At 39.4% G+C, this 12,921-nt stretch overlaps 1 protein-coding gene across 2 annotated transcripts in view; it reads right to left on the reverse strand.

Moving 5' to 3' along the window:
* SLC26A4 (solute carrier family 26 member 4) overlaps positions 1-12,921 on the reverse strand; it is a 62,905-nt gene that overhangs the window by 19,425 nt on the left and 30,559 nt on the right. For both annotated transcript variants that reach the window (XM_072653051.1, XM_072653050.1), the window contains 5 exons: positions 9,266-9,413; positions 7,428-7,541; positions 2,458-2,535; positions 2,218-2,313; positions 1,522-1,628 (listed from right to left, as the gene is read on the reverse strand). In XM_072653051.1, coding sequence (XP_072509152.1) covers positions 1,522-1,628; positions 2,218-2,313; positions 2,458-2,535; positions 7,428-7,541; positions 9,266-9,413 — 543 coding nt within the window. The remainder of the gene's footprint in view (positions 1-1,521; positions 1,629-2,217; positions 2,314-2,457; positions 2,536-7,427; positions 7,542-9,265; positions 9,414-12,921) is intronic.

Below are 12,921 nucleotides of genomic sequence, written 5' to 3' on the forward strand. Positions count from 1 at the left end.
TACACATATTTTTACTGAAAGGAAGCCATTCCTTCAACTACTAATGCCCTCCCTCTCTCCCAACCTACCTTTTATTTAACGGCTTTGTAGATATTCATATTTATTCTTTTTATATTTCTGTTACATAGATTTATATGTGTTCTTGTTGTTCCCCCCCATTAGAAGGTAAGCTTTTTGGAAATAGGGGTTAACTCTCTGAACTTGTATCCTCAGAACCAGCACAGTGCTTGGCACATAGTTGGTTGGTTACTTACTTGCTTCCTTGTAGTTGGAGATCTCTGAGAGCCACAAAGAGATTTCCAGGCCTTCTACTTCTAGTTCTTTCCACCAACTGGGCTATAGAGGTTCTGTCCCATTCACTACCAGATAAATTCCATGATTTGTCATGTGTGACCAGAAGCAGATAGTCAATGCAATTCCCAAAGAAAGAGGATTTGTTTTGGATTCTTTCAACAATGGCCTCAGTGGACCAGCATTATAATTAGTGGAAATTAAATCCCAAGTCAAAGAAAGGTACTGCTCCTTACTGGCTAAAAGCCCAGGTAGACATCAGCAGCAGCCATGTACCATGAGTTTCCCTTTCAGCTCACTCTGTTCTGTAGTAGCAATCTCTTAGCTTGAAGCCCATGATCAAATTAAACTACCAAGAAAAAAATTAAAATAAAGGAAAAATCGAGGCTAGCTATGGAGGCCCAGAATCATAAAGCAAGATTCTTCCCAGGTCAACCCCTGAGATATCCCTCAACTGCAAATTAGATGATGCTCTTGGAGACACATGACCTTTTTGAGGTCCCTAAGCAACCATTTAGTGCACTACATTAGTAAACATTCTGTGCTTAGAGGAGGCGTCCTCTAAGAGGATGTGCTTAGATGAGTGCTAGGTGGAGGAAGCATACATCCTGGACAGATGGAAGAGGCTAGGCTGGGGCAGACATTGCACAGTAGCCTTGGCCACCAGAATAAGGTGAGAAGATCAAGAGAGGCAAGCATATGGCATAGAATGGGGAGCCTGTTTTTATGGGACAATTTGATGCAAGAAGGCTAGTCTCCCCATTAAGCCCAGGAGAGCATACATTTCACAGTCTCTTGGAACCAAAGCAAAGAGATGAACCCCAGGTCCTTTACCTTTTCCTCAGTAGATTTTATTTTCCATTACCCTTGCCTCCTGTGATGCTCTCTTGTAAACTCTCTCCAAGTACATTTGCTTTACATAAACACACCGCTTGTACTGGCAGTGAATTTGTTGTAATAGGTTTGGCAGAAATGAACAAGTGATTTGTTTTGTCCTCTTTCAGCTTGTGTCCCCTACCCTTCTTCAAAATCCTGGTGCTCTCCCATTGCACAGCTAGGAAGAACATGCCAAAGGAGAGACCACAAATACATCTCATCTCTTTTGCCACATGAGGTGTCCTTCTAGTGTCCTGGCCACTGCAGATAGCACTTAATGGGAAATAGTTTTTCCAGTACTTATCAAAATGCCATAGGAATCGTGTAGAAAAACTTCCCCTTCATGTTACTCACAACTGAACTCTCAGGACCACAGTTAGTAATCCAAACAGGAGGCCAGCAAGCAGTCCTAGGTCAAGACCCAGAATGATGGATGCTAGGCATGTAAATACCCAGATGACCTAGGGAAGCACATGAAAGCAGAGACGTTATAATCCAGCCATTAAAGGGGAAATGAATCCAGGCTGTGGGAGGAAAACCAGCAAGATCAATTCCAGAACAGTATGAACTTTAAGGAGCAACTCCCCCCCATGCACGTGCAGACAGCCCTATTACTACTAATCTTGTCCTGGTTTTTCTCCCCCTTTTAAATTATTTTCATGAAATGGGAAATGGTCCTTCAAGGGAAGCATTCCTAATCATTGTTTGAATTACAACCTAACTTAAAAGGATTCAGCTTCTAAAATCATTCTTATAGTTACTGAGATCCTTTTGGAGTTGTAATCAGGATGCCTTTTTGACCTCCTGGGGTCAGATTTATGTCTGCTTAAGGCTCACTTTTTCTGTGTCTTATACAAGGCTCCCAATGGAAATAGATTTTCCCCCGGGGAGATCAATTTCATGTTTTACAGGGAACATCATAAAAATACAGCATACCTTGCTATTTTTGACTTGAGTACTGGGCTTTCCAGGTAGCTGGTACAACTTAGTAGGGAGGGGATACTCAGACCCAAGACTGGTTTCGGAGGAGGAGGGTAACCTGGGACTTACCGCATCAATCTTATTCTGCCTCCACAGACGAGGAACATCACACACTTGCATAAACATTCCTTTCAGGTTGGCAATGACAACAGCAGCCAAGACAGACTGCCAAGAGAGACAGGGAAGGCCATTTATTCAGTGGAATGATTTTTCCCTGGGATGATTTTTAAATCTCTTGTTATTTCTTCCTTGTTGCAGACCAGTGCCAGGGAAATTGTGCAACTGATGTGCCAAAAAGCAGAGTCGTACCTTTTGTAAGGGTTCTAGCAGCTTCCCCAAAGCCACAATTGCAATCAGTACAATCAAGGCTGAGATGATGCCAGCAATCTGAAAAAGAGTGTTGACACAAATACACGTGGTTTACTTTTTCTATGTGATTTTTAAACTCAGCACAGACAACACCTTGGGAGATGCCTTCTGGGCATTGTTCTGTACAAGGAAGTTCTTCTATATGCACTAAATGACCGTAATGCTTTTCTTTTCTTTATTCTTCAGTTTCCCCTACCCACATTCCAGTACAGTAAGAGGGAATATTTGCTGTTGCTATTATGCAAAAAACACAGAGGCAGGCAAGAAATAGAGAAGCTACAGTAACTAGAGAAACTGAGAAATACTGAGGTCTTCAGATTTGGGGAGAAGGGATAATTTTCTTTGACATCTTACAGGACTCAGAGTCTACTCTGTTTGCTCCAAATTCCTTAATGGACAAAAGATTACTGTAATGTCAGAAGTATTTTACATCAGATTCATCTATTCATTGCAGAACAAAAGTGATCTGAGGACAGGGATTGTTTCTGTCTTTGTGCACAGAACTTTGGTCAGGATAGGCACTTAGTAAATATTGGATTAAGTGAATTGAAAAATAAAATAACAATACTTGGAGACCCAGAGTGGCAGAGTAGACCAGTCTTAGAAAAAAGAAAGGCCTGGGTTCAAGTTCTTCCTCCAATAAGTCGTATGATACAGTAGCAAGAACATTAGTTCCAGAGTTAGAGGACTCAAATTCAAATCTCACTACCTGTGTGACTTTGGTCAAGTCACTTCTCTTCCTTGGGCCTCAGTTTCCTCAACTATAAAATGAAGAGGTTAGAGCAGATGGCTTCCAAGTCCTTTTCCAGGTATAGAGAGGTGATTCTAGAACTAGTTAAACTGTTAGCTTAGTGACCATGAGCAAGTCACTTCACATCTCTAAGACTTGGTCTTACAGATGCCAGTCTGCATCATTGAAAGGGGAATTGATTATAGGATTATAGATTTAGAGCTACGTGACCTCAGGGATTAACTCATCTGACACCCTCATTTTACAAATAAAAAAATTGAGGCACCAAGGGGTTAAGTAACTTGCCCAAGGTCAACATGGTAGTAGAAATGGGATTTTATCCTGGTTCTTTTACATCAAATTCCAAACTGTGTCTAGACATCAGGAGTTTCTTCACACATGAAATCATGAATCTGGACATCATCACCATCACCCTCATCACAAAAATAATAAAACTTCATGATTTATGGAGCAATTTTTCTTTGTAATCTATTCAATCTAATAAAAATATTTTTCTCCACCATATTACAAAGAGTCCTGACTCTTGTTTGTAACCTTGATGAGGGCATGTCTCCTACTTCCTGTGGGACATCCCATGATGGTTCTTAGTGTGCTTTCAGCACATAGTGATCATGCTATGAACTCATGAACTTTACTAGGGCTCTTATAATAGACATTCCAAAAACTTTACCTTTTCTGTCACGAAAAGCTCTCTTAAGATCAAAAAAAAGTTGAAAGAGAAGCTGAGAACATAGGAGTAAGTGGAACCCTTCAGTTTAGACAGTTGAGCCTAAGCAGAGGTGAGCAATAGAAGGTCTGAAAGAAAAGGAGACAGGAAAACAGGACACCAAGTAATCAAAATGGAAGAAGAAGAAAGAAAGGTGTTATCTACTTCTGGCTTTTCACCTTAAAAGAGGTTGATAAAAGGAAATTAAGAGTTAGATAAGCAGAAAACCTAAGGAGGCTTCATTCTAATATTCCACTGGCATAATTTGTGTTAGAATCAAACTCAAGGCTCTTTCAATACATTATTATGGAGATTATGAATCAGACAAAGTTTGTCTTCAGTACCAACACCAGTTTTGTCTCCTTTTATCCCCTCTGTAGAATCCCAACCCCACTCCCTAGGACTTCATGGTTTTTCTTTTAGTCTCCTCTTCCTCTTCCTCTTTTTTTCAGGAAAGAATGCATCACTCATTTATATCTTAGAATTAATTTTAACTAATGGGATACTTTCCCCAGGGATATGAGGATTTTATCCTTCTCTCTAGCTCTTAGGAGCTGGAGGAAACACAGAAAATAGGATGCTGGGCCTGGAGCCAGGAAACCTTCAATTCAAATGTGGTCTTAGAAATTTATTAGCTGTGTGTACCTAGGCAAGTCATTTAACCTCAGTCTGCCTTGATTTTCTCAAATGTAAAATAAAGACAATCATATTAATAGCACCTACCTCTCCAGTTGTTATGAGGATTAAATGAGATGATATTTCTAAAGTATTTAGCAAAGTGCCTGGCACATAAAAAGCACTTAATAAATGTTTGTTTCCTTCCTAATTATTTTAAGGCTTTGTCTCTTGCTAAATTAATTGCAAGTATCAGCTGACAGATAAGAGAAATGGGATCTGGAGAGGGGAAGCATATAAGGAAAGGAATCTTCTGAACGTGCCTGAAATCACACTGTAAAGGAAGCTTCCTGTATATAAGAGCAATTCTTACAAGAAAGGCACCTTTACTGATTCTACGATCTATATAGTTTCTGATAGGAAGGTAGGCTAGTAAAAATGTGTGATGGTCGGCAAATTAACTATCCTTAGAGTTTGTGTGAAGGAATTAAGATATAGAAACCAAGTTAATTGTTAAGAAATTAGACTAATATTTACTTAAGCTAAATGAGATAACGTGAAGGGTACTGCAAACTTTAAAAGTCCTATAGAAATAATAGATATTATTATTGTAATAATTATTATTATTGTAACATGCATGGATAGGAAGAACTATATAAATACAAAAGCATTTTGCCCTAAGTCATTTGGGAAGGTAAAATCAGAGATGACAGAATACAAGTGGGAGAGAAAGAAATGAATTTTGAATGTTTAACTGTATTATACAATATATAAATGCCCTACAGTGGTTAAAATCCATCAACAGTGGAGAATATACATAGCTTAGTGGATAAAGCCCTGGACATGGAGTCAGAACACCTGGGATGAATTCTGTATCAGATACTAACCATATGATCATGGGAAAGGCATTTAATCTCCAGAACCTCAGTTTCTTCATCTGAAAAAATAGGGATCAGTATTTGAACTGTCTACCTATAAGTGGTTATTATGAGGAAAAGGCTTGCAAACCTTAAAAGTATTGTGTAAACATGAATTATTATTAACAATTAACAAATTAGATTGGATATATATGTATATATCTGTTCTCTACCTTACATTTTGGGTTTTTGTTTTGTTTTTAACTGATGGTGGCTATCATCATTAGTCAAACAAATGTTAAACAGTCTTCAAAAACTTGGCAAAAGTAATAATTAGATTTTTGTTAATTCTTTTGTTCCAAATAGCAGTTGTGTTTCACTAAATATCTTTCAACATTCTAAGAACACTTGATGATACAACAATTAGATAAGCTAACTATTAGATTTGAGAATAGCAATGTAAACACAGGCACACTCATGAGATCTGCGGCTTGCTGATGGATATTAGAAGGTTCTTTAGACAATCTAAGCCAAGCTGGGACAAGATTTATATAAGAAATTCAAATAAGCTGTTGAGTAGCTCAGGCCTAAGAAAGAAAGGCCCAGTTTTGAGGGTGCTATTACAGGAGACACCCAGTCATACAACCACAGAGAGAAGGGCTAGTCCCTTTGAGTCATGGTCTACTGGGTCCCAGTCCATGCATTCAGCCTTTAAACCTCAGAACTTAGTATACATTTCAGTAATTAAATCTTGAACAATATCTAAGCTTGTTTCATTCCTCATTCCTAGAATCTTGGCCTTTTCCATTGCTAAATATAATACATGCCTGTGTGTGGAAGGGGATATCAGCTTACAAGAACACTATTATCTCACAGAACTCTTGCCAAGGGCAGGTAGTTTACCCAAGACATTATTATTGGAGATAGCTACCCTAAGTCTCATTTGAGCTTAGAAGTGATAGCAAGTAAGTAAAAGTCAGCAATTTTGGCTTCACTATCAGTTAACTATGTAGTCCAGAGAATCTGTTTTAGTCCCTCTGAAACATGATGCTCTGGAATTGTACGTACTAAAATACCTGTTTGTGTAGCATAAGCCACAAAAAGTACTGCAGAAACACAGGAGCATAGACCATAGATTTAGGGCCAGAAAGGACCTCAAAGGTTATAACTCCCTTATTTTAAAGAAGAGGAAACTGAGATACAAAGAAGTGAGTAACTTGCCCAAGGTCACACAAATAAGTTCATATCACTGTAAAATTAGGGCAATTTTAATCCTTTAAATTCAAGGTTGGATTTGAACCCAGGACCTCTATTTAGAAGTAGTATAAATCAGTATATGGATTGAAGTAGTCAAGAAAGGCCTCATAGAGGAGGGGAGATAGGAAAGGGAGGGTTTGATTGCAATAGAAACAGAGAAAGGTATTTGGGGGTGAGAGGACCAAAGGATTTAGAGCCTGAAAGGATCTTAAAACTAACCTATTACGTACTCTCATTTTACAGAGGGAGTTACCAAAGCCCTGATAAGGGAAATGACTTGGCCAAGGTCCTACAGCTAGTAAATAGCAGAGGCAGGAGACTATCTTTTCAGACTGATTTCACAAAAAACTGGAGCGCCTGCCATTCCCTAGTCTCTCCGTGCCTTCTCTTGCTTTATGCCCTTGCTCCTCCTTTGTGTGCCCCCATGTTTTCCGTCTTCACTTCTACTCCTTGGAAATCCTAAATCTCCTCAAGACTCAATGTAAGGGGCTACTTCCTACAAAAGGTCATTCCTGATCCTCCTCAGTTGTTAGGGCTTTTCTCCAACCCAAAAACTACTTAATCTTACTTTGTATACTGTTTGCTTTTGCATAACTGTGGACATGTTATTCTCCCCCAGTGGAATATAAGCTCATTGAGAACATAAATTCAGGTTGGTGCCTGAACTTGTTCTTTGTGATAATAAATGGAAAGTGTGGCACCTCCCAGGCTAGGGTCTCATTACCTGTGTTTTTCCCCCGGTGCTCTCTTGAACAGCTGTGCGTGACAGAGCAGTGGTAGCCACAAAACAGGAGAAGAATCCAGAGAAGATATTGCTGATCCCAAAGGCAATAAATTCCTAGGAGAAAGACTGGATCATTGCAAGAAGAAGTAAAATGCCTCACCCTTTTCCTACTCTTCTAGTCTCCCATATTTACTTTAAAAAATCTCTAGCTTAAGAAAAAAAACAAAAAACCAAAAAAGATATATTCCATTTAAACACAGCAGTTACTTCTTAACACTCTGCCTCCCCCATGCCCAACAGCACCTTTCCACAAAAAAACAGTTCATCAGAACTATGAGTGTTTGCAACTGACAGTCCATGCCATTTTCCATTGAAGTCATTTTTAATGATAGCTGCCATAGGTGGAGGTATCTGGGAGGCTGCAAGATGCCTGGAGTTTTGACTGAAATGGTACCTGAGAAAAGCCTCCCTACTTTCAATTATTTTTAAGGTTACAAACCTGAAAGGATGGGCATTAACTGACCCTGTGCTGAAATAGCTCTTTCATTGCCCTGGTTTTAGGCTATTACAAGTCACTCATCTCATTTTCAGTAAGCTATTAACATACCTTCAGCTTTCATTTCTGGAGTTATCTATTGCTGAAGACTTGCCACAGACTGTATTATGACAGAAAGGTCTAGAATTCTGGGTGATCACCCATCATTCAACTCTTTTCATTGCTCTGTCTTTTCAGAAACATGCACTATTTGTAGACATTTTTTGTAGTTTTTAAAGAAGGAGCATTCAGGCCTAGGACTAGCCTACCTGTTCTATGTCATCCAAATGAAGTGCACATTTACGGACTTTCATTTTCAATCTTATCTGATATCAACAGAAATTGCTACATTGGAAATATTGCTTATTAAAAAAACACACTTTGAGTAGATTTTGAGTTATGTAAAGCATTCATGGTTCTTTTCCAAAGAAATGCTAAATGTCTATATTATTCATGATCTGATTGCATAAATGATTTTTAAAAATCAGGTTTTGATTAGTGAAGTGAAAGGTGGTCTTGGAGGATCAAATCCCACCTTCAACACATACTGGTTGTATGACCCTAAACACTTTACTTAATTTCCTGTGTCCCAGCCAACTCCCTAAAACCGTAAGTTTTAGGTACTGGTCTGAACTGGCAATCAGATTTTCCTTGTGAAAAGTTCCTTGCACCAGTGAAATCACAAACCCAGTTTACTCCATCTCAAAAAAAAAATCTTGGAAGTATAAAGTGATATAATATCTAGATTACCCCTCAAAATTATCTCAAATTGATATCTGGGTATCTTTAACAGAGAGTCAGTACAGTAATGGTATTCTTATTGAAGAGACAAATTCATCTTTCAACAGACATCAAATTCTTCCCAGGTTTAAGTTGTTCTGCCTTGGCAGAGCTTTAAAAAAGGGTAGGAAGCCTGGGGCCTTTGCCCCAAGATGCTGAATTTGGAGAGCACAAAATTTAGAGGACACGGACAGTGTATTTAGTCCTTCAGCAATACAGCATTTAGTCAGGTTAGCACCTAGCTAGTCAAACTAATTAGTCAAAATAGGAAGCTATCGTCCCTTGACCCTTGTGACAGTTTCCTGAGTAGCATAATCCTGGTGTTCTAGAGTCTTTGCCTCCACTACCTCCCAGGGAACAAACTGCCTTTCCTGACCCCCTACCCTATAGAAACAAGGACATGCTTCCCAGTGCTTGGCCCAGTGTAGTTTATGGCCCTTATTCTAGGCACAAAAATTCCTAGTTATAGCTCTGATCAAAGGTCCAGTCTTGTAAGATAGTTTTGGAACGGAGGTGAACCTACCTGGTTCCCATCAATGGCATAGTCATACTTGGTAGCATAGACCTTCCCTACAGACACAGCGATTGCATAGGCCACCACAGCAATGGAAAATGAAGCAGTAGCCATCTGAGAAAACAAGTCTACTGATGGAAGAGCAGGGGGCAAAAACCTGTGGGGTTTTAAAAAAAGAAAAAGCATTCACCAAACACCTACAATTGATTATATCTCTTCAACTTATAAAATGATATCTAAACTCACATACACACTATATGTAAAAAAAGTATAATAACTCAAAAATCATACGGAAATGTAGAATATTCTAACAAAAAACTGTATCTTATTCACATTTTTATTGCTATTGCTTTCCATAAAGGCTCATTTCTTTAAGGTTAAACCAAAGTTCTTTTGAGACTCCCAAAGGCTATGGTCCTTTTTGTACCTCTGAAAAAAAATCAAAATCTGGATTTAGTAACCTTGTAAATAACAGCTCACATTTCCATAGTGCTCTAAGGTCCACGAACCGTTTTTTTTCACAACAGCCCTTTGGGAAAGGTGGCATTACTATCCCCATTGAGGTATGAGGAAATGGAAGCTAAGAAACAGGAAAAGGGAGTAAATATCAGGGCCAGTATTTAAAACCCAATCTCTTGGGACAGCAAAGTGGTACAGTGGATAGTGCTAGGGTCTTCCTGAGTTCAAATCTGGTCTCAGACACCTACCAGCTATGTGACTCTCAGCAAGTCACTTAGCTCTGTTTGCCTCAGTCTCCTCATCTGTAAAATGACCTAGAGAAGGAAATGGCAAATCACTCCAGTATCTTTGCCAAGAAAACTCCAGAGGGAGTCCCAAAGAACTGGGAACTACTGAATAATAACTCTCAACTGTAAATCCAACACTTTTTCCATGACACCATCAGGTCCCACATGTCAACCTATTTCCTACACTTGTATCTTCTGGGAGAGTCCTTTTTCCTCAATTCTCTTCACCAGAATTTACTCTTTCCCTGAATTCGCCCTACCTCCACCCTGGCACAGGCCTTTATCAACTCACTTGTATGATACATACTTCTAAAACATTACTTGTTTTATGAGGTACTTAATTTGTGCATAGAGACTGAGAAGAGAAAGATTATAGATACTGAGATGCCTAGGTAAGAAATTCATAGTTTTGTGAAGATCCATATCACGATCCAAGTGCTTCAAAGATTAAAGGAGATTAAGGTTGTTTGTTTATTTGTTTTTATCAGTTTCATACGGTACTATCTTCACAAACATCGCATTTGCTGTGAGATCACAAGCTAAGTTACTGTTCCCCAGAGATTTGGGCCCAGATGTCAAACTGGATCTTTAATCTACACAAAGAGAGAAATTTAGGTATGGAATTTGCAGAGATGGAATTTGCTACCCTTCAGGCTGAGGAGACAGTCACCTACATAGTGTAATATGAGAGATACCTGAAAGGGGTTTCAATCTTATACATTATCTCCCTCATCTGATTACTGATGACTGAAATTCCATTAAAGAAATATCCTACAATCAGAGAGTTCGAGTTGTTTTTCTTTTTTCCAAAAAAAAAAAAAAAAGGAATAATGGATTTTGTAACCAAAGCTCATTTCAGCCCTAATAAAATTGTCGTTATTTGTCCTTTGCTTCTCAAAGAGAACCAATGATACAGAAGGGTGACATCTTGACTTGATGGTGAATTGGATTTAAGTGAGGCAGAGCTGTACAGTCATCAGCCTCACTCTCTCCTCCATACTCATTGGAGTCCCATGGTCAGACATAGCTCAGAACAACTGGAGATGGCCAGGATGCAGTGGGAAGGTCTTCCCCTCCCTGATTTTTTTGTGAAGGCAAAAGGAAGCCATCTTTTATCTCAGTTCTTACTTAGCCTTTAATTACTGAATGGGTGTTGCCTCAGAAAAACTGAGGCCTAGGAAAGACCTTAGCTTAAAATGGTCAAGGTCACCCATTGCAGTTAGAGAAGGCTTAAAATGAAAGTGCCTCTGAGAAAGATAATATGCCAGTTTAAACTTGTTCACACTAAAGTATGAATGATTGGTAATCAGGTCATATCCTGAAAGGAAGTTTTGATAGAGAGAACTAAGGACTTTAGGGACCTTGGAGAATGAGGAGCAGAAGAGTTACACCAATGATCCAGGATGAGGAGCATACAACTTGCTCGTAGGAAAATATAATCCTTGAGACTCTCCTGAGTCACTCCTGGATCACTACAGATGCTTCCTTCTTGCCTACAAGCATGCTGATATCTCCCTCATTCTCCAAAAACCCTCATTCAGTCCACTCATCCTCATAGCTATCAACCTCAATCTGATCTCCCTTTGGTGGCTACATTCCTAGAGAAGGTCATCTACCATCAGTGCTTCCAACTTCCTTTCCTTTCACCGTCTTCTGACTCTCTCTCTTCGGACATCATCATTCCTCTGAAACTGCTCTCTCCAGGGTTCCTAATGATCTCTCCATTGCTACATCTGAAGGCCCTTCCTTACTTCTTGACTTCTCTGCAGCCTGTAACACCATCAATCAGCCTTTGCCTCTTGATACTCTTTTCTATGGACTTTTGTAAGTCTCTTGTCTCCTAGCTGTCCTAATTGCCTGACCACTCCTTCTCATTCTCCTTTGCTGGATCTTCAACCAGCTCATACCTGAGAGCCATGAATACCCCCTCAAGGCTCTGTCCTGGGGCCTCTTTGCTTCTTTCTCTACACTATTTCACTTGATGATCTCATCAGATTCCCTGGATTCAGTAATCAACTCTGTTAGTTTCTCTCAAATGATTCTCGGATACATTTGTCTAGCTTCTCTTGACCTCTAGATTCCTGTCTCCAAATGCCTACTGGACATTTCAAACTAGATGTCTCAGATATCTTTAATTCATTGTATCAAAAACTGAACTCACTATATTTCTCCTTCCCTCAAACCCACCCTTCTTCCTAACTATACTGTTACTGTTCCAGGTACCAACATCCTCCAAGTGCCCCGGGCTCACAAACCAGATGTCATCTTTGACTCCTCAGCTCTCTGCCACCCCCTATATCAATCAATTGCCAAATTCTGTAGTTTCTACCTTCTTCTGCCTCCGAAACATCTCCTGTATAAGTTCCCTTCTTTTCTCTGACACTGTCACCACCCTGCACAAATCTTTATCGACTCACTTTTAAATTATTGCAATAGCCTCCTGGTTTAGTTCCCCTGCCTTCAAGATTCTTTTTCTAAAAACATGTAAATAGTATTTTATTTTTTCTAATTACATGTAAAGATGGTTTTTAACATTCATTTTCTATAAGATTTTGAATTCCAACTTTTTCTCCCTTTCTCCTTCCCCTCCCCCTTCCCTGTGCTTTCAAGATTCTTTCAAACTCCTGTCAACCCTCCACTCAGTTATCTAATTGATTTTCCTAAAGTGTAGATCAGGGGCAGCTAGGTGGCACAGTAGATAGAGTGCCAGGCCTGGAGTCCAGAAGACTCCTTTTCGTGAAGTCAAATCTGCTTTAGACACTTTTGAGCTGTGTGACCCTGGGCAAGTCACTTAACTCTGTTTGCCTCAGTTTTCTCATCTGTAAAATGAGCTGGAGAAGGAAATGGTAAACGACTCCAGTCTCTTGGCCAAGAAAACCCCAAATGGGATCACAAAGAGTTGGAAAGAACTAAAAAACA

This window comes from Notamacropus eugenii, chromosome 3, assembly GCF_028372415.1.
Source record: "Notamacropus eugenii isolate mMacEug1 chromosome 3, mMacEug1.pri_v2, whole genome shotgun sequence".
NCBI classification, from domain to species: Eukaryota; Metazoa; Chordata; class Mammalia; order Diprotodontia; family Macropodidae; genus Notamacropus; species Notamacropus eugenii.